General features: G+C 47.9%; 1 protein-coding gene and 1 long non-coding RNA gene across 4 annotated transcripts in view; one reads left to right on the top strand and one right to left on the bottom strand.

The window, feature by feature from the left end:
* KLHL36 (kelch like family member 36) overlaps positions 1–3,878 on the bottom strand; it is a 16,214-nt gene extending 12,336 nt beyond the window's left edge. The window contains exons 1-2 of one of the 3 annotated variants that reach the window (XM_044932218.2): positions 3,732–3,878; positions 1,221–1,299 (exon numbers count right to left, since the gene is read on the bottom strand). In XM_044932218.2, the coding sequence (XP_044788153.1) occupies positions 1,221–1,283 (63 nt within the window). In that variant the 5' untranslated portion in view covers positions 1,284–1,299; positions 3,732–3,878. Of the gene's footprint in view, positions 1–1,182; positions 1,300–3,308; positions 3,634–3,731 lie in introns of those variants that run through there. The other 2 variants (XM_006045711.4, XM_044932219.2) reach the window with 2 other exon arrangements.
* Positions 2,953–21,159, top strand: LOC112580208. Its single transcript, XR_003104485.2, has 3 exons — positions 2,953–3,090; positions 20,123–20,168; positions 20,972–21,159. It is a non-coding gene; the product is annotated as an uncharacterized LOC112580208 (long non-coding RNA).

Here is a 21,159-nt window from a genome sequence, read left to right as displayed (position 1 = left end):
AACTTAGAAAGCTACGCTGTCTCGGCAGCCAAGCTCCGAAACAAAGCCCCTTTGAGGCAGCAGTGAGACCTTTCTGGGTTTTCACAGCAGATAAAGCCGGGCTTGGCAAGAGCCTTCTCAGTCGGCTCAAATGGAAATAGGAGAGTTCTCGGGGGATCAGCCTCCCCTGAAAATTACACCCCATTTTTCTTTTTCACACAGCTGTTGAACCTCACTCCTCTTTTTGTCCTCATCTGTAAGTTGCTCGCAGCTCCCTTTATCTAAAATGGTATTTCATCTTTCTTCATTTGTCTGCTTTTAAGATATTTTTTCCCTAATAGCTTGCTGTGTCATTTAAACACACAATATACAGTCTATATATCTGGGCATGTATTATATGTACTTTGAAAGAGTAAAATTCTTTCCACATCCCCAAGAACACATTGCAGTTCCTTGTGAGCAATGTCAGCCCCATGGAGAATGCATGATATAGTCCAACCATGACATTTAATCGTCAAAAAAGGAGACTTTTAAAGAAAAGGACGCTATTGATATTTATAAAGAGACAGGTATAAATGGGGACTGTCCCACAAATTGGTCCCCTGAACCTTATCTACAGCGGCTGTGGGGACAAGGGCCGCTCCAAGTCACCTGAGGAGTCTACTAAAGGTTACAGATTACCAGATCCTGCTCCCAGACTTTAATTTAGCAGGTCTGGGGTGGGGCTGGGTACATGTACTTCTAGTGAGACACCTGCCCCCTCCCCCTTCCCAAGACGAGTCTGATGCAGTCAGCGTGACACAGGTAGGTAGCAGCGCCCTGGGGGCCACCCTCACTCACTCCTAGGCTCCCAGAAGGTCACGACCAGGAAAGGCTCTGGCCCTTCACATCAGGTATGCCAGGTGCTCCCCCACTATAAGGCTGGGGGCTGGCTTCTTGACAGACATCTTTGGAGCCTCAGGTGGAAACAGGAATCCCATGACATCCACCTTGTCCTGTACACCTCTCAGGGTCGAGGTGCAGGATAAAGGAGTCCAGTTGTGTTTCTAACATCCACTACTCCCTTCAACCCCCGCTCTGATTTTATGATTTTTCCACTCCTTGCCTGTGCCGCCTCTAGTCATCGTTAAGGAGATTAACACCAATGCCAAGAATAGAAAATCAGCCTGTACAATGAGAATGAGCTTGTTAGAAAACCCTCACCCTTCTTGGGCAATCGGCACAGTGACCTGTTCACAGACCTTTGAGGACTCGCTGATCTTGTACGGCCGAGACACTCGCGTCTGCCGGCTTCCCTCCATCATAAACGAGATCGCAGCCCTACGACAAGAACAGGGTTTCTGAGCATGTAGTAATAACTCGAGGTCATTCACAAATCGCAGGCTCTGCTGGCAGGTGTCAGTGACAGCAAGAGCGAAGGGAGGGGAGAGAGAGAGAACACTGTACTTCCAAGCACTCTGTCATGCTGAGGGCTGAAAACATTCGGGTGTTAAAATCAGACAGAACACGTAGTAAGCGTTCCCTTCTCACCTAAAGTCCCACCACGTCTTGTCTCTAAGCTCGCCTACAAACACCTACCTTTGGATGTTTGATCAGAAGGACGTCTTTGCAATAGATCAAGACCACAGTATCAACACTTGTCATTTCAGAACCCAGACTATGACCCTGGGACCAAGTTAAGGGACTGACACCTGCTATCACATTAAACTTCCACCCGGCTTGACCAAGCTGACGTCACTTAACCCATTTCACAGATGAAGATGTTGAGCTCAAGGTCACACAAAGCTAGTGAATGGCTGGGAATCAAACCTGAATCTGTTCAGCTTCAAAACTGGACAGACATGGGCACTTGAATGGGGCCTAGGCTTTGAGTCTGATCCTTGTAAAATTCTGTGACGTTCAGGATACGGTTCAGGGACGACTACCACGTATAAAATATGCTCTGGACACAGGCAGTCTTGTTTTCTTTGTCTCACTGATTTAAGCCCCACAACATCACCAGGACGCCAGCACTATTATTACCCTCAGTTTACAGAGGAGGAAGCTGTCGCAGCGAGGGGAAGGAACTTGCTCAGCTTCACACTCAGGAAGGAGCAGCAGAGTCAGGATTCCAAGGTAAGGAGGCTTGCATGCTCTCAAGCCCTAGGCTACTCCACCTGGCCATTAAACAAACACCCACAGGCAGGAAACCTCTGTGAGAGAATGGGAGAGGGGATGGGGGTATGTCCTGCCTGGAACATCCACGATAAACTTGAACAAGCAATTTAACCTTTCTACACACTTCATGGTGGAGTCTATGGCAAGGGCTGGTGTACCCACACCATGACAGGCCTCTTCCAGTTTTTGAAATGTCAAGCAACTCACTAAGAGCACAGAGCCGGCTCTGGGAGACCTCGGAGGATGGGCACACAGGGAGGAAGGATTAAGCCAGCAACATGGGCACAAGTCATATACTGGGACAGAGGGTTTACAGAGGGATCTATCCCCTGCTATCCGAGTTGAGAAGAGTCAGCTTTTGCTAATAAGTAACAGTGCAGTAAGGAGTCCAGCGCTCTGTTAAGATAATCACGGAAAACAAGAGGGGGCTCCAATGATGTGGGGGAATGGGTTGGGGAAGCGATCCCGGTACAGTCGACCCTGCCAGTTTTCTGGGGGGAAGGAAGGGATAAGTAGATTTCTCTCGGCAAATTAGCAACTTTGTGACAAAGACCAGCTGTAGCCCTCCCCCCAATCCTTTCTGACTGCCCCTAGGATGCTGGGGGCTCAGCGACGGAAGGGAAGGACACCAGCAGCCATCCTACTCTTCATCCCTGACTTCCTTGTTTCACCTTCACCCTCCGAAACAGGTGTCACCGCCGCTCCTGATGCCCAGGCTCAGGTGGCCGTGGGGCCCGCCCAAGGTCACCCGCAGCAGACCGTCTCCACCACCCGAGGCAGCCAGCCAGGTCTCAGGTCTGCCTTCAGTGCTAAAAGCTTTGTTTTCTAGGCCAACGTTTTTAGAGCGAGTTTTCCCCGTGAGGAGGCTCCCTTTTGTCTGCGGGCAAGCGGTTCGGGGGCCCAGCTGCTCCAGGAGTGTGGGTGTCAGCTGCCTTCTGTGCTTTCTGCAAGCAGGTGAGGGGTCAAGGCCATCCGCAGAGACTGTGGCGATACCCAGTGAGGCGCTGAGAGGTCTTTTTACTAAACACGAACAGAGGCCACGTCCGGGCGGCCGGCAGGGTCCCCAGGGACCCGCGTTTCGGGCCTGAAACCTGCCGGACCGCGGCGCTCGGGAGGTGGGGGAAACCGCGTCGTGGAGGTGGAGGTGGACCCGGACGCCCGCACGCACTCACCAGTCCCGGCTCTCGGCGGATACCGCCGTGGCTTCCTCGGACCCGGCACCGCTAGGCGGAACCGCCGGCACAACAGCCGCCCGGGCGGCCTCGCGCCGGCCGCGAGGCTGGGGAGGGCGCGGAGCGGGGAGGGCGCCGGCGGCGGGACGCGGGGACGCTCGCCCACCTGGGCCGCGCGCCGCCGCGCAGGCCGTACCTGTCCCACCTGCGGGGGCGGCGGCCCCCTCCCCAGCCCCGAGCCTCGGGGCCCGCCCCTAGCCCTGCGGTCCTCACCGGCGCTCCGCCGAGCACAAAGGGCTCCCGCGGGCGGAACCGCGGCGCCGGCGACCCTCCCGAAGCAGGCCCGCCCCCCGCCCCGGCCCCCGGACGGCGCGCGGTTCCCGCCCCGGCCAGCGCAGGAGCGGGGCGCGCGCGGAGGCCCACCTGGGAGGGCACGCTACTGGCGCGGCGCAGGGACCCCCGGCGGCGGGGCCGAGCGGGCGGGGCGGCGGGGCCGGAGCGCCGGAGCCCGCGGGCCGGCCGGGAGCGCGGCCATGGCTCCGCCAGGAAGTGCGAGGCCGAGGGCGGAGGCGCGCGCGGCCAATGGCGGCGGCCGGGAGCGGGGCCTTCGCGGGGCGGGGCCTGCTCCGGGGGCGGGGCTTGTGCGGGGTCCGGGCCTGTGCGGGTTCCGGGCCTGCGTGGGGTCCTCGCCCACCCCTCGACCTGCACACACCCTCGACCCGGGGGCCTCGCTCGCGGCCCCGGCGGGCCACTCAAGAGTCAAGCATCGCGACCGCCTCCTGGGTGTCGACCGCCGTCCCAGGCGCAGGGACACGGCGTGGACCAGACAGGCGAGGTCCCGGGCCTGGGGGACCTGAGTGCTGGGAGGGGGCATCGCGGGGGCACCTTCGCACCTTCACCCTCTTCCAGCCTTAGTTCGGCCGGCCGCATTGCGTTCACTTACAGCGAGGCCTTCGCTGGCCCCCTGTGTTAAAGTCACCATTCCTCTCTTCACTACCAAACAGCTCTGTGCTTGCTGCTGCTAAGTCGCTTCAGTCATGTCCGACTCTGTGCGACCCCATAGACAGCCCACCAGGCTTCCCCGTCCCTGAGATTCTCCAGGCAAGAACACTGGAGTGGGTTGCCATTTCCTTCTCCAGTGCATGAAAGTGAAAAGTGAAAGTGAAGTCGCACAGTTGTGTCCGACTCCTAGCGACCCCATGGACTGCATACAGCCTTCCAGGCTCCTCCGTCCATGGGATTTGCCAGGCAAGAGTACTGGAGTGGGTTGCCATTGCCTTCTCCGAGCTCTGTGCTTACCTCCGTCTAATTTTTCTCAATCATTCCTTGTTCATTCGACTTACTCTTCTCTCTCCCTGACTGGAAACCCGTCGGGGCAGGGTTTGCTGCCAGCCCCAAGGCTGGCACCTGGTAGCCTCTTAACTACGTGTTTGAGGAATAAATGAGCTTTAACCACCACAGATCTATCATTGTCAAACTTACACTACAGCCTGAATGAACCTTGGAAACATTATTCTAAGTGAAAGACACAGAAGAACGGGAATTGTATGAGTCCATTTATATGAAATGTCCAGAACAGGCCAATCCATAGAGACAGAAAGGAAATTAGTGGTTACTCAGGGCTGGGATGTTGAGGGAAATAGTGTGGCTGTTAAGGGATGTTTTGGGGCAGGAGTGTGATAAAAATGTTCTGAAATTCGGTCATAATGATGATTGCACAACTCTGAATAGATGAAAACCCACTGAATTGTACAGTTAAAAAGGGTGGATTTGGGATTTCCCCAGCGGTCCAGTGGTTAGGACATGGCACTTTCATTGCCATGGAGCAGGTTCGATTCTTGGTTGGGGAGCTAAGATTCCACAAGCCGCAGAACACAAACAAAATTTAAAAAATAAATAAAAACTAAGGAAGTACTCAGTATCAAAAGGGACAAGCACAAAAGGGAAAACATTACCCACCCGAGGAGAACAGCTGTCAGTACCTAAGTGTAGAGCAGCCCTGAGTTTTTTGCATGCCTGTGTTCACGGATGCATGCACGTGATTCTGTGTGGTACAGGCCCTTTGGAGAGGTGTCAGTGAACTGCCAGCCCTGTCCCAGGAACAGCTGGGCCTGGGGTGGGGGGCGGGTGGGAGGGATAGGGAGGGGGGTAGTGTTGGGGATGGGGTGAGGCCTAGGAGAACTGTTCCTTGCAGCTGCAGCCCTAGCTCCCCAGGGAGCCTCCAGGTCCCTGAGTCTCTTGGAGGAGGAGGGAAGGAGGAGGCAGGCGGCTCTCTAAACACTCTGTTCTCACCAGAGGTTTGTCCTTGGCCCAGCTTTCCTCCCAAAGGCTGAGTAATCTAGAAAAATTGCAGCCCAGCATAAGTGAGCCAGCCTGGGGGCCACCCTGGATCACGTCTGCAAGTGGAATTCTTGGCTCAGTCCCTCCAGTAAATTTGTAACTGTTTAGATTGGAGGGTAAGAAGCAACAGACCAGTAAATGGGTGAAGCCACAGAGGTTTGCTGGCCCAGGCCTTGGTCGTCCCTAATCTCAGATTAAAAGAGAAAAGACTTTCTTCCCCCCAGTTGGCATTTCTGCTTCCTGCTTCCTTCTCTGCAGAACTTGCCTCCCCAGCTGTGCCTGGATTTGGGCCCTGGCTTGGTGCCAACTGGACCAGCTGCACCATGTGCCTCCGTTTCCCACCTCCAAATGGGGTAGCCTTTGTTCCTTTCGTGGTGTTGACAAATTAATATATGATGAATGAATGAATAATAAATGAATTAATACATGCTGACTACTTCCATCAGTGCCCCGTGCATGTTAGTCACTCAGTTGTGTCTGACTCTTTGTGACCCATGGACTGTAACCGGTCAGGCTCATCTGTCCACAGGATTTTCCAGGCAAGAATACTGGAGTGGATTGCCATTTCCTCCTCCAGGGGATTTTCCCAACCCAGGGATCAAACACGGGTCTTCTGCATTGCAGGCAGATTCTTTACCATCTGAGCCACCAGGGAAGCATAAAACCCCATGAACAAAGCTCCATAAATTTGAACTTTTGTTGATGATGCCTGTCTACCAGTTAGAAAACTCTTCCTTAGCTGGAGACTTTGTTTCCTGTTAAAATAGAAATCATTTGAAAATGGATTCTATGAGTCATTGACACCTTAGCATTCATTCATCAGCTTCAGGCGCTTTCTCAAGATAATGTTGTTTCATGACTAGAGGGAAAGGAAGAGGCCAGCCCCTAAGAGGGGTAGAGAGAAGAGGGGAGGGGAGGCAGATATGAGGCGCTAAATGTACACGAAGCTTCCTGCATGTCACGGCTTCTCCTGGAGCTGATGCTGTCTTGGGACCTGTCAGGTCAGAACTGCTGGTCACTTACTGCTGAGGTTTCTAAGGAAGCTGGCCTGGCCCACAGCTTGACTCTGTTTGCCATGGTTCCCTGTTTGCCAGCTGTGAAAATGAAATGCTTGGCATTTCAGGGTTGCACAGCTGGCTGTGGTCCAAGGTCAGCAGGTAACCCTGACTAGCCACGTCTCCCATGGAGTCTTCAAGCCTCTCGTGTGAAACCCAGCGTGTGGATAAAAGCCTTCGCAACACTGTGTGGCCAGGAGAGCCACATAAGTAATACAATTACTTGTGATTCATTCACTGCTACACCCTCCTGCCCTTCCTGATGGAATTATAACTGAAAAAACTCTCAGTGTTTTCATTTGACTTGGAAAACCTGGACCTGGTGTTTGGTATCGGTCTAGGGTGGTTGAGCTCTCAAGCTCTAGAGCTGTGCTGGGCCATTTCTATTTCAATTAGTTAGAATTACATGAAATTTAAAATGCACTTTCTCAGTTGCCTTACCTCCCTGTCGAGTCCTGACTAGTCACCTGTAGCTAGTGCATAGCACAGATTATAGAACAATGCCACTTCTCAGAACATTCCAGAGATGCTGCCCTAGAGGACCTCTTATTAACTGTATGACTTTGAGTAAGTTACTTGTCTCTCTGGGCCTCAGTTTCCTCATATTCAAAATGGGAGTTCATCTACTCAATAGCAAATATTTATTGAGTGCCAGCCATATGCCAGGTACTCTTTTAGGTGCTGCGGATATAGCGCTAAACACAGATAAATAAAATGGTGGGACTTCCCTGGTGGTCCAGTGACCAAGACTCCACGCTCCCAATGCAGGAGGCCTGGGTTCGATCCCTGGTCAGGGAACTAGATCCTACATGCCACAACTAAGCGTGTGTATGCCCCAACTAAAGATCCCATGTGCTACAACTAAGACCTAGCGAGGCCAAATAAATAAATAAATATGAAAAAATATACAAGTAGGTAAAATTGTGACTCTTATAGAGCTGCCATAGGGGTGGGGCCAGAGTCCCTTATCTCTGAGAGTTATCTTGAGGATTAAATAAAATAGAACAGGCAAAGCATTTAACAGGGCACATTCCAAGTTCTTGAGAAACGTTCATTCTGTTATGACTACTAATCTGCCCAGCCCCTTCTCCCACAGCCCTGCCACCTGATGGTAAACAGAGAGCATGCATACCTCTACGTCTGGTGGTAGAGTACGCATGGCAGATATTGCCAATTGATCACAGCACTTTCCCACTGAGCCCAGAGGTACTGATGGGATTCTAGGAACAGCACGGAGCAGCACTCTCAGACACATCCTTTTCAACATCTCTTCCAAGCTCCCCCATGAGCTGCAGGCCCCCTTAATTCCTGTCTATAGAGTTCAAGCTCAGACTTCAGGCCCAAGCCTGACTCTTCTTAGGGAAAAGAGCAAGTGCCTGGTTGATACCTTGTCAGCCAAGCAGCTGGTCCTGCTTTGACCTCCTGCCAGCAACTGGCTCCTTGCTCCACTGCTTCTTGGAGTGGGGTCTGGCCGTGTTCTCACCAGGGCTTCTGCAGTCTTGAATATCGTTTGTCTCCTTTATTCAAGAAAAGTGGATTGTCCCTAGGTGGACAAACAGTCCTGGCCAGAAAAGTTTGAGTGAAACCGGACCCGACATCCAAAGTGGGAGAGAGACACATGAACTCGCAGTTGTAATATAGTGAGATAAGGGGCGGGTGGAGGCTGCCCCCAGCCATCAGGACCCAGGGGAGGAGGAACACTAGGTCCCCAGGGAAGGGTCTGCTTCATGGGAGGGGGTGTCATCCTTCTCCATCTTTGAACTGCCTGTCCCTGCTCTTGTTCTCCCCCACTGCAGGGACTGACCTGGACAGCCCACCCTGACTCAGCAGAGCTGTCCTCTCTCTGGGTCGACCATCATTTTGGTTCTGGTGGTTGCATTCATTCATTCATTCATTCAGTATGCCACGTGGTTACAGCACGTGGTGTGAAGATACCAGACTTCAGCCCTTGCTTCTACCACTTGCCAGCTGTGTGACCTTGGGCAAATTGCTCAGCCTCTCTGTACCTTGCTTTCCTCCTCTGAGAAATGAGGTTTACAGTAGAGTCTACCTGCCTCCCCTTCCATGGAGAGGGCTTAGCATGATGACCCATGTGCGATACTGGTTCACTGATATTTTCATTCACACATACATCTCCAGATCCCCAGAGATTTTTTTTTTTTTTTTTTTGCTCTTTTTTGCTCTGTTGGCATGGTTAATTCCAGGAATGAACATTTTTTTTTTTTCAAATGGTAAACTTCCCTGACACCCCTGAGATAAAGCTTTTCTGTGCATGACTTAAAACTGTGGGGCAGTGACACCTGAGCTGTGTTTGAAAGGCTAAGTGGGAGATTCTAGGCAGATGAGAGTGGTGAAGGGGGTCCCAGGCAGAGGAAACAGCATGTGCAAAGACCCGGAGGAGTGAAGCAGTGGACAGTTGAGGAGGAACTCTGGTTGGCTGGACATGGGGTGCTTGCAGGGGTCCACGGAGGGGAAGCTGGACTCTATGAGAACAGAAAGCCTTTGGCAGTGAGCTGGGTGCCTGGCTAGTGTGGTTGAAGTAGCTTTACCTGTGTATATATGTATGTATTATTGTATTGAAGTACAGTTGACTTACAATGTTGTGTTAATTTCTGCTGTACAGCACAGCAGTTCAGTTACATGTGTATATACATTCTTTTCCATTATGGTTTATCACAGAATATTGAATACAGTTCCCTGTGTCTACTGTAGGACCTTGCCCCTACCCTCTCCCTCTGACCCCCTTGGTGGGCTGGTACCAATATGCCCCTGGCTGGAATGTCCTTCCCCTGCCCCTTCCTTCTGAATCAGTCTCAGAGAATTCTTAACACCATAAAGGAAAAAAGAATTATATCAGTGATGCCAATTGGCAAGCAGGGTGGGCTCTGGTTGTTACCCATCTGCTTGTGCTCAGATTCATTCTTCACCTTCTCTGTGTCCTACAAGTCTGACCTTGATGGAAGGCATCACCTGGGCTCCCTCCCCTGTGACTTCCTATTGGGTTGAACCAGTGGGAGGCACTAGATGGAGACAGGAGGGCAGGAGGAGAAAGGTGGGGAACTCCCTGTAATCCCTAGATTCTCTTCAGGGACTTCCCTGCTGGTACAGTGGCTAGGACTCTGCACTCCCAATGCAGGTGTCCCGGGTTAGATCCCTGGTTAGGGAACTAGATCCCACATGTGCAACTAACGGATCCTACATACAGTATGAAGCCACAACTCCTGAGCCCCTGTGCTTAAACTACTGAAGCCCGCACACCCTAGAGTCTGTGCTCCACAAGAAGAGGAGCTATCGAAATGAGAAGCCCATGCACTGCAACTAGAGAGTAGCCCCCTGCTCACCGCAACTAAAGCCCACGTGCAGCAATGAAGACCTTGTGCAACCAAAACTAAAATTAATTAATTTAAAAAAAGAGACCCTGCATGCTGCAATGAAGATTGAAGATCCTGAGTGTCCCTACTAAAACCCAGTGCAGCCAAATGAATAAATGTATTCTCATGCTCAGTCGTGTCCGACTCTGTGACTGCGTGGACTGTAGCCCACCAGGCTTCTCTGTCCATGGGATTTTTCAGGCAAGAATACTGGAGTGGGTTGCCATTTCCTCCTCTAGGGGATCTTCCCCACTCAGGGACTGAACCTGCAACTCCTGTGTCTCCCAGATTGCAGGCAGATTCTTTACAGCTGAGCCACCTGGGAAGCCCTAATAAATAAATAAATACATAGATATATACATACACACTTATTTCAAAAAATAAATTCTCTTCAGAATCCATCTAATGTGCCTTCTGTTTGCTGTCAGCACTCTGACTCCAAACACTGGGAAAATTTGCCTTTCAATCTATTTATCTGTCAGTTTTCCAAAATGGCTTATAGAATAGTCTGCTTTCTTCCTCATACTGTCAACTTGGAGAACCTGAACTTCTGGTTTAAGGGGAAGAGAAATCTGAACCCTCCGTCTTACATGGTAGGAAGTACATGAGGATGTACAACCAAAAGACCTAGCACTTGTACTTAAATGTGTATGGCAATGTCAGCTGGCTGAGCCTCAGTCTCCCCACCAATAAAATGGGCATAACAGAGTGACCCTGCCAATCAGCCTGTAGCCAGCAGTATGTCTAGTATTGTGAGATCACAGAAGGAATATTTAATGAATGAAAGAGCACATGATGGATGACCAAGTAATATGAGCTAATACACACACACACAAAGGCACTTTGAGTTTCAAAGCTTTTAATTTTTTTCAAAGCTTTAATTGAGTTTCATAGTTTTAATTTTATAGTTATTTTTTAAGACACTCTCTTAACTAGCTATCATTTAACTGACTCACTAGGTTAATGAACTTGTCCTATTTCTTCTGTGAAACACACATGCATACTGAACTCTCCACCTACATACTTCTTCCTCACCTTTGTCCTCTACCCTTAGGCAGAGTGAGTGTGTTTGCTCCCAAATTTGTGTATGGCCGTTGTGTTTATTATCATCAACAATTGATTCCATTAAGTGTTACAGAAATCATGGAAACATGAGGGTAAAAAGGAAGAATATTGTCTCTATGAAAACTGAAATGAAACTTGGGAAGACTTGAAGCCACTGATTAAGGAAATTGACATCAAATGAACTGTAGAAACCAGGGAAGAGAAGGTGGAAGGGACTGTGAACTCCAGGTAAATGGCTTCATTCTGCACATCGACGGTTTTGAAAGATTCTTTAGGTTCTCTAACCACCATAAAGAATGGGAAACGGGAAATCATAGTAGAAGGTTATAGAAGGTCCACGCAAGAAGAAAGATACAGGGCTATAAACAAGAATAAAATAATGCCATTTGCAGCAACATGGATGGACCTAGAGATTATCATACTAAGTGAAGTAAGTCAGAGAAAGACAAATACTATGTAATAGCACTGATCTGCAATCTAAAAAATAATACAAGTGAACTTATTACAAAACATAAACTCAGGCATAGCAAATTTATAATTACCAAAGGGGGAAGAGGGAGGAGGGATAAATTAGGGATTTAGGATTACAGATATGCACTACTATATAAAACAGGTAAACAAGAACCTACTATCTGGTACAGGTAACTATATTCAATATCTTATAATAATCTACAATGGAAAAGAATCTGCAAAAGAGTAGATATAAATATAACTGAAGTACTTTGCTATACATCTGAAACTAACACAATATTGTAAGTCAACTATACTTCAATTCAGAGTAATACACTAGTGTATTTCAGCGAGCCTGTGCTCAAAGAAGAACGTATACATATACTTGTTGCTGCTACTGCTGCTAAGTCGCGTCAGTCATGTCCGACTCTGTGCAACCCCATAGACGGCAGCCCACCAGGCTCCCCCGTCCCTGGGATTCTCCAGGCAAGAACACTGGAGTGGGTTGCCATTTCCTTCTCCAATGTATGAAAGTGAAAAGTGAAAGTGAAGTTGCTCAGTCGTGTCTGACCCTTCGGGACCCCATGGACTGCAGCCCACCAGGCTCCTCTGCCAAGGGATTTTCCAGGCAAGAGTACTGGAGTGGGTTGCCGTTGCCTTCTTAGGCAGGCTGCTGTTATGGGTTGCTAAAAGCCAAAAAGATGCTTATTTTAACAAATACCGCAGAAAATTGTGGCTTTTTATTTGCGTATTGTTCACATTAATTTATTCCTCTCTATAGACCTCCTCTGGATAATAGTTTCCCTTAGCCAACATAAAATAAACACTTCAGGAAAATTTTTATTTGACCCTGAAAGTATATTTTAAATGTCCTAGGGAAAATTATTGTTTAAAGAAATTAAATGATAGCTTTTTGTTTGTTTGTTTGTAGTGGAACCAAGAACCAAAATTTTCACATATTATGTTTGCTTAAAGTCAGGCAGATCTACATACATCTTCCTGTCTGTGAGAAACTTACAGCCTGTGAACGAGTAAACACACCACACCAAGGGGAAATAAAACAGGTTTTCACAAAGCAAGTTTAAAAGTTTAACTGATAATACCGGATCCCCTGGGTTACTGAAACTTCTTTGTCATGTCAAAGGTAGAAGCTAGTTCAAAATAGCAACGGTCAGTAGGCCAAGAATTAACTCTCACAAATCCTTTGCTGTGATGGGGAGCTCACTACCTCCCAGGAAAGCCAAATTCAGTTCCATCAGAAAAGAGTTTTCTTCTTCTCCTTTTTTTTTTCATCAATATATTTTGAAAAGTGAAGTGCAGTTGATTTACAATGTTGTGTTAATTTCTACGAAAGAGAAAGATCTTCCTTATATTGACTCCAACTCTGTCTTCCTGTAACTGGGTTAGATCTGCTCCCAGGAGGGTCATATAAGACTACCTTCAGGACGTCCCTGCTGGGTCAGCGGTCAAGAATCCACTTGCCAGTGCAAGAGCTGTGGATTTGATCCCTGATCTGGGAAGATCCCACATGCCACAGAGCAATTAAGTCCAAGTGCCACAATTACTGAGCCTGACCTCTGGAGCCTGTGAGCCACAGCAAAAGTCACCACAGTGAGAAGCCCACGCACCGCAATTAGACAAAGAGAGTAACCCCTGCTCGCTGCAACTAGACAAAGCCTGTGCGCAGCAACAAAAACCCAATGCAGCCAAGTCTCTTTCTTTTTTTTTTTTTTAAAGAACACTATTATCTGCTGTAAGAGGGACTTCCTCCCAAGTGAAGGGGCAGTTCCCCTATCCTCCACAAAACCGCTCTCCTGCAGGATAAACCACATCTGTGGCTTCGCATCCCTCCCAGTGTCTGCTGGGGTCCTCCTTTAAGCACAATTCCCACATCAGAACACAATTCTCAAGGCGTGGTCTGACCAGCTCGACCATGTCTTCTTCTCTGGTTCTGGATGTTAGAACGCCTCCTCCTAACTACCCTCCGCCTCCTCCTAACTACCCTCCTTGACCCTGAAGGGCTAGGAGGATGGTGGTGGAGTGGGACAAGGGGGTCCCCTTTGCAGGATGCTGGGTCTGATAGTGGGAGACCCTGGTGAGAGAGTGGAAGGCAGGAGGGAAGAAACGGCAGGGGTATTTCTACCCCTCTCTGGAGCAAATCTCCAGTAGCCATACCTTCTCTGAGCTGCAGCATCCCTTAGGTGATCTCAGCTCTACTCTAGTGTCCCCTGACCCTGTCTCTCTGACCCAGGGCTGGTCACCCATCTCTGGGCTGTGGCTGATTTCTTGGGGTGCACCAACCTGCTGGACTTCTCTGCTCTCTGCTGTAGTCAATATCCTTCATTCAATTTTTCCTGCTTATACACTTCCCCACTCGCTGAATGAGCTCTATATATACAGTTTCTGTTTCCCGGTGGAGTTTTGTGTGCTACGTCTAGTAAGGCAATTTAAAGTTTCATACTGATTGGAAAGGGGAGGGGGAGGGTGGCTGGCACTTAAAATATCAGCTGCTTTTTAGGACTTGCCTGGTGGCCCAGTGGTTTAGACTCTTTACTCCCAATGCAGCGGGTGTGGGTTTGATCCCTTGTCAGGGAAGTAAGATTCTCATGCTGCATGGGTGCGACTAAAAAAAAATTTTTTTTAAGTAGTTGCTTTTATTGCCTTTGATATGATTTTCCACATGTGGTCCTCACTTCATAGAAGAGGAGACTGAGGCTCAGGAAGGGAATGGCAGAGCCAGGGTTTGGGAGAGAAATTTTCTGAACCTTCAGCCATTAGACCACACTGCTCCACTCAGAGGCTTGCACCCACCCTGCCCTTACTCACTGGTAGATAAAATCCTAGATCATGTTGCCCTTCCAGTGTCTTCTTGCTATATTTCTGGAGTCCAGGTGGAGTTCTCTCTGAGTGACTCACAGTTCCTGAGAAAGACCATTTGGGAAGAGGTAGGTATTACGTCGGAGAAGGCAATGGCACCCCACTCCAGTACTTTTGCCTGGAAAATCCCATGGACGGAGAAGCCTGGTGGGCTGTAGTCCATGGGGTCGCGAAGAGTTGGACACGACTGAGCAACTTCACTTTCACTTTTCACTTTCCTGCATTGGAGAAGGAAATGGCCACCCACTCCAGTGTTCTTGCTTGGAGAATCCCAGGGACGGGGAAGCCTGGTGAGCTGCCGTCTATGGGGTCACACAGAGTCGGACACGACTGAAGCGACTTAGCAGCAGCAGCAGCAGGTATTACGTTCCCTGTCAATAGCTCAGCACCTTCACTTCCCAAAAGCTCCAGGGGCCCTCTTTTCAGAGATTTGACAATGAGTGAGCTCAACACCGATTCTATAAATACCTTTTTCTATAAATATCTATTCCATGTAAGACACCTGCTTCAGAATGACAACCACCTTGCTGAGAACAGCAAATTTCAGGGTTACGTTTTATTTCCATCTCTAATTACAGCTGAGATGGGATTTCTTCCTTCCTTTCCTTCTTTTAATGTAGAGCCCCAAGGAAAATGTGGGAACCAGGACACTGACCTTCAAAATTCTGTAGGTTATTATTTGCAATGACAGAAACGAAGCTCATGCAAAAATGATGGTCTTAAAAAGTCAGCACAGTGTTTCTAGAATGGAGCACACATGGCTGAGCTACTCTGGGTCAGTTTCACTGTGTCCAGACTCTGCCTCTTCCTGGGGAGGCTCAGACCCCTGACGTCACGCCGCCTGGGTTCTAACAGTGTCTCTGCAAGGCTCTTGCTGTGTGACCTGGGGAGATGGTGCCACCTCTCAGCGATTCAGTTCCCTCCTTTATGTTGTCCCTCCTTCATGTTGTTACTGTCTTCTTGGGCTGATGTGAGAATTACTTGAGAAAATAGTTGTACAGCACTTAGCACAGTGGCCAGCACAGAGAACACAACCCATAGGAAGCTATTACTTACTCTGCATGAGTGCCAAGACTCTTCAGTCGTGTCCGACTCTTTGCAACCCCATGGAGGGTAGCCCACCAGGCTCCTCTGTCCGTGGGATTCTCCAGGCAAGAATACTAGAGTGGGTTGTCATGCCCTCCTCCAGGGGATCTTCTTGGCCCAGGGATCGAACCTGTGTCTCTCATGTCTCCTGCATTGGCAGGCAGGTTCTTTACTACTGAGCCACCTGGGAAGCTCCCTGATTACTATCCCTAATACTGCATAATATAGTTACTATATCATGAATAGGGTACATAGGTGCTATATTAACAACATATCAATATACTGTCTCATTGCCCCTCAGCACTCACTGTCCCCTTCTTCTCCCCTGCCTAATATCACAGGGATGGGTCCTAGCTTGTCCCATTAAAATATATATATATATATATATATATATATATATATATATTTATTTATTTATTTTACTTGGCTGCATTGGGTCTTGGTTGACACATGTGCAATCTTTAGTTCTGGCGTGTAGGATCTAACTCCCCAACCAGGGATCAAATCCAGACTCCTTGCTTTTGGAGTGCGGAGTGTTAGCCACTGGATCACCAGGGCAGTTCCCATCCTTTGTGTATTTTTATTATTAAAAAAATTTTTTAATTAATTTTATTTGTTTATTTTTGGCTGTGCTAGGTCTTTGTTGCCGCGTGAGTTTTTCTCTAATTGTGGTGAGCGGGCTTCTCACTGTGGTGGCTTCTCTCGTTGCGGAGCACAGGCTCTAGGGCACAAGGGCTCAATAGTCTCGGCTCCTGGGTTCCAGAGCACAGGCTCAATAGTTATGGCCATAGGCTTAGTTTCTCTGTGGTATGTGGGAATCTTCTGGGATCAGGGATCGAACCTATGTCTCTTATACTGGCAGGCGGATTATCTACCACTGAGCCACCAGGGAAGTCCCCTTTCAATATTTTTAAATTTGGTTACCTGTCTTTTATTTTTTATTAAACATGCCTGAATTCTACTAACTCTGGGCTTTCCCATCATGGAGTCATTGCTTTCTCTCCACTGTCCAGGCCTATTTGAACTGAGTTTTCATTTGGGCTTCCCTCATGGCTCAGATGGTAAAGAATCCCTTTGTAATGCAGAAAACGCATACAGAAGACCCAGGTTCCATACCTGGGTCAGGAATATCCCCCGGAGAAGGGAATGGCTACCTATTCCAGTATTCCTGCCTGGAAAATCCCATGGACAGAGGAGCCTGGTGGGCTAGAGTCTGTGGGGTCACAAAGAATCAGATATGACTGAGCAACTAACATTCCAGTGTTAACAAGCAAGAAGACTACCCACACCGAAGTGGCTTGTCTCCCTCCAAGACTAACTCCCATGAGGGCAGGGAGCATGTTTGTCTAGTTCAAATATGCATGCAGGCAGCTCTTACATGTAACATTGTTACTGCCCAAGTTTAAGAATCTAGACATGAGATTTCACAAAAAGATTCAGATGTTTTGCTTTCCTTAGACAACTGGAAGGCTTGGCCTCATCATGCTAAGATTCCTGCATAGAAACTGGGACATATCTGAGAACCAGCAGCCCCCTTTAAAAGGGCAGTTCTGAAGATGAAACTGACACCCAGAGGAGAATGACCTTCAGGAAAAAATGTTCTTAGACTGTGTATTTGGCTCATTCACATTACGTGCCTGCCCCCTACAGGCAAGTGTGTTTGTGATCCCTTTAGACACACAATAGACCCAGTGCCAGGAATAAATGAGTGGATGGATAGATAAATGAATGAATAAATGAATGAATTTATACCTGCTCTCAATTTTTTTTTTTTGGTCCCACGATGTGGCAAGTGGGATTTTATTTCCCTAACCAGGGATCAAATCCAAGCCCGTGCATTGGAAGTGCAGATCCACTGGATCGCCAGGGAAGTCCCTCCCCCAATTCCTGACATAGTAGCTAGCACACTGTTGTTGGTGGTCAGCCGTTAAGTTGTGTCCAGCTCTTTGTGACCCCATAGACTGGACTGCCAAGCTTCCCTGTCCTTCACTATCTCTCAGAGTTTGCTCGGACGCATGTCCATTAGGTCAGTGATGTCATCCAACCATCTCATCTTGTCACCCTCTTCTCTGGCTGCCCTCAATCTTTCCCAGCATTCGGGTCTTTTCCAATGAGTCGGCTCTTCGAATCAACTGGCCAAAGTATTGCAGCTTCAGCTTCAGCATCAGTCCTTCCAATGAATGTTCAAGGTTGATTTCCTTTAGGATTGACTGGTTTGATCTCCTTGCTGTCCAAGGGACTCTCAAGAGTCTTCTCCAGCACCAGAGTTTGAAAGCATCAATTCTTCAGCACTCAGCCTTCATTATGGTCCAATTCTCACATTTTTACATGACTACTGGAAATACCATAGCTTTGACTATACGGACCTTTGTGATGGTTTGGCAAAATGATGTCTCTGCTTTTTATTACACAGTCTAGGTTTGTCATAGCACATAATATATGTCAAATATTTTGATCTGATTTTTTTCTAAAGAAACATGAGTTTGATTAGATTGATTTTTATATTGTGTGGATCTCAGATTTAAACAAATACTCACACAGCGAATTTATTACTGGTGTGCAGTTTATTGTTCTGCCTTAGCTGGGCATGTTGACTTCACAATGCTCAAAATCAGGTTTTGTTTCAAAACCCACCTTACACTTTCAGTCCAGTAGAGGGCGACAGCAACTACGAATAGGAGCTGCTGCTGCTGCTGCTGCTGCTAAGTCGCTTCAGTTGTGTCCGACTCTGTGCGACCCCATAGACGGCAGCCCACGAGGCTCCCGTCCCTGGGATTCTCCAGGCAACAACACTGGAGTGGGTTGCCATTTCCTTCTCCAATGCATAAAAGTGAAAAGTGAAAGTGAAGTCGCTCAGTCGTGCCCGACTCTTAGCGACCCCATGGACTGCAGCTCACCAGGCTCCTCTGCCCATGGGATTTTCCAGGGAAGAATACTGGAGTGGGTCGCCAGTGAGGAGAAACACAGTTAAAGGTGGAATAAATTCAAGGCACCCAGGCAGGGTCCCTGAACTCTGGAATCAAATTCAGGCTAGAAACCACTTTGTTGTTGTTTAACATTCTTAATAGATAGTGCATTCATATGTTCAAAAACAGAACAGGATAGATAGAAGTAAAATGGTATATGGTAAAATCTCTCTCTTTCTCCTCTTCCTTTGTACCTGGCTTCCTTCCTTATCTCCATTTCAGGCACAACTCTTTATTTTTCTCTTGTGTGTTCTTCCAGAGGTGTTTATGCACATATGGATGAACACAAATATCTCTGTACTCCCTCCCCCGACTTTAAAAAGGTAGCCACACAAGGTGTTTTGAACATACTGTTCTGTGCTTTGCCTTGTTCCATCATGATGTAGACTGTAGATCTATCATTAATGTAGACTGTAGATCTATCAGTAACAGTGCATAGAGAGAAGCCCCCTACTCTCTTTGTTTTTCCAGCTTCAGATTTCTCCATGGCACACCTATATCATTGTCTCTTCATCCAGCCCCCCATCAATGAGGGGCTTCTGCTACTAGCAATAAAGCTCAATGATTCAGTTCAGTTCAGTTGCTCAGTCATGTCTGACTCTTTGCGACCCCATGGACTGCAGCACTCCAGGCTTCCTTGTCCATCACCAACTCCCTGGAGCTTGCTCAAACTCATCCATCGAGTCAGTGGTTACTTGAATGATGATTACTCAGTGATTACTTGACTGTGTCCATAGCAGCGGCCATCAGCCCCAGTTGCCCATGAAAATGATGAAAGGGGATTTTAAAAATCCCAGCCCTTAAGTCATACTTCAGATGAACTACATCAGAATCTCTGAGTGTGGGACCAAGGCACACAGGCCGCCGTATGTCCTGTTGATGTTTCTAGGGGAAACTGGCCAAGAGCACAGAGATTTGCAACATTGCTAGATATTGACAAGTGGCTTCCATGTCTGGTTGTGCTAACTTGCACTCCCACCAGCTTGTATGAGATGGCCTGGGTCTTCATGGCTTCACCAACAAAGCATGCTTGTCAAATTTTGCTTTTTGCTAAACTGTTAGTTTTGTTTTTTTTTTTAAGTTATCTCAGTTTTGCTTCAATTTGCATTTCTCTTATTAGGGCTTGAGACTGAGCATCTTCTCATTGTTTAAGAGCCTTCTGACCTGTCTGGTCATATCCTATGCTCACTTTTCTTTTCTCTCCCTTCTCTCTGGCTGTGCGACAGGGCTTGCAAGATCTTAGTTCCCCAAACCCAACCCTCCTCACCTCCCCAGGAGTGGAAGCATGGAGTCCTAAGCGCTGGACTGCCAGGGAATTCCCTCTTTTTCCTAGGTTGGTTTCTCTATATGTCAGCGAGGTACCTTCTTCCTGATTTGAGTTGCAAATACTTTCTACTGCTCTGCTGCCTTGTTTTGTTTTCTTTTTTTTCCCCTCGAAGAAGACTTTTTACATATCTGAATGTAACTATCTTTCTGAATGTAACTTTACATATCTGAATGTAACTATATTTTGAGTCACAGTTAGTTTGGTTTCCCATTCCAATCTTATAAAGGGAGCTTCCCATGTGTTCTTATGACACTTTTGTGGTTTCCTTTATTTACAGGCAAATCTTTGATCCTTTTGGAATTTACCCTGATCTGCGGTGTGAGGTATGGCTCCATCTTTGGTTTGCTTTCCAATAACTAATTATCCCATTATCTTCATCAGGGAGTAAGATAGGAGCTGCTTTGAGCTGTATCCAACTGGAATTTCTTTGTTTTTGCCTTTTAATTTATAGCAATACCAGCTCCTACTTTTCCCACTCAACTTCCCCTATGTGCCTGTTCAATGCTCAATTGATTTTTGTTTGTTTACCATTAAGAATTAATTTTATTATTAATTGAACACTGTCCCTGACCTTTGGGGTTTCTATTTACGATTTATTTTAGTTGATAACCAACAACAATGATCTTTTGTTGAATGTCTAACATATTTGTTTACAAGTTTCATTAAACATGAACCATAAAGCAAACCTATGATGTCAGTTGTAGTTGTTATTTAGTCGCTAAATTATGTTCGAATCTTAAGTGGTTGGTACTATTACTATTCCATTGGAGGAAAGTAATCAGAGAGTTTCTGAGGCTTGTCCAAAGGCCCACAGTTAAAAAGAGGCAACACTGGATGCGATTCAAGAGCCGGGTCTTGGGGGGGTCCAGCCTTTTTACTTGCCTCAACCCTGTAACTGGTCTTTGTGGAATGATTGCAGGAGAGAATGAATGAGTCAGTGAGGGAAGGAAGAAGACAGAATGAGTCAGCTCCTGCCCTCAGTGGAACCCAAAGGGGGAGATAAGATGTGAATGCAAATAACCAGAGCGCAAAGTAAACAGTGACCCCACCAGTGTTTTGGAAGCAGTCCACTTTCTATCCCCTCCTATCTAACAATCTTACTTCTTTCCAATTTCTCCCTACCTAGAAACCACGGAGCCCAACACTGGGCCAGGGCAGTTTGATGCAGTAAGTCACCCATGTGGAGCTTCCCTGTGGAGCTCTGCAGCCCAGGAGCCCTGGTGGGGAGGAGGGAGGTAGAGGAAGGGATAGGGAGGAGGGGGAGGTGCAAAATGAGAGAGAGAGGAGGCAAGGGGACTAGAGCTTGAAGACAAG

Source organism: Bubalus bubalis, chromosome 18 (genome assembly GCF_019923935.1).
Source record: "Bubalus bubalis isolate 160015118507 breed Murrah chromosome 18, NDDB_SH_1, whole genome shotgun sequence".
Lineage (NCBI taxonomy): Eukaryota > Metazoa > Chordata > Mammalia > Artiodactyla > Bovidae > Bubalus > Bubalus bubalis.
Note: the sequence above shows the minus strand (reverse complement) of the source record. Positions and strands in the feature narration are given on the sequence as shown.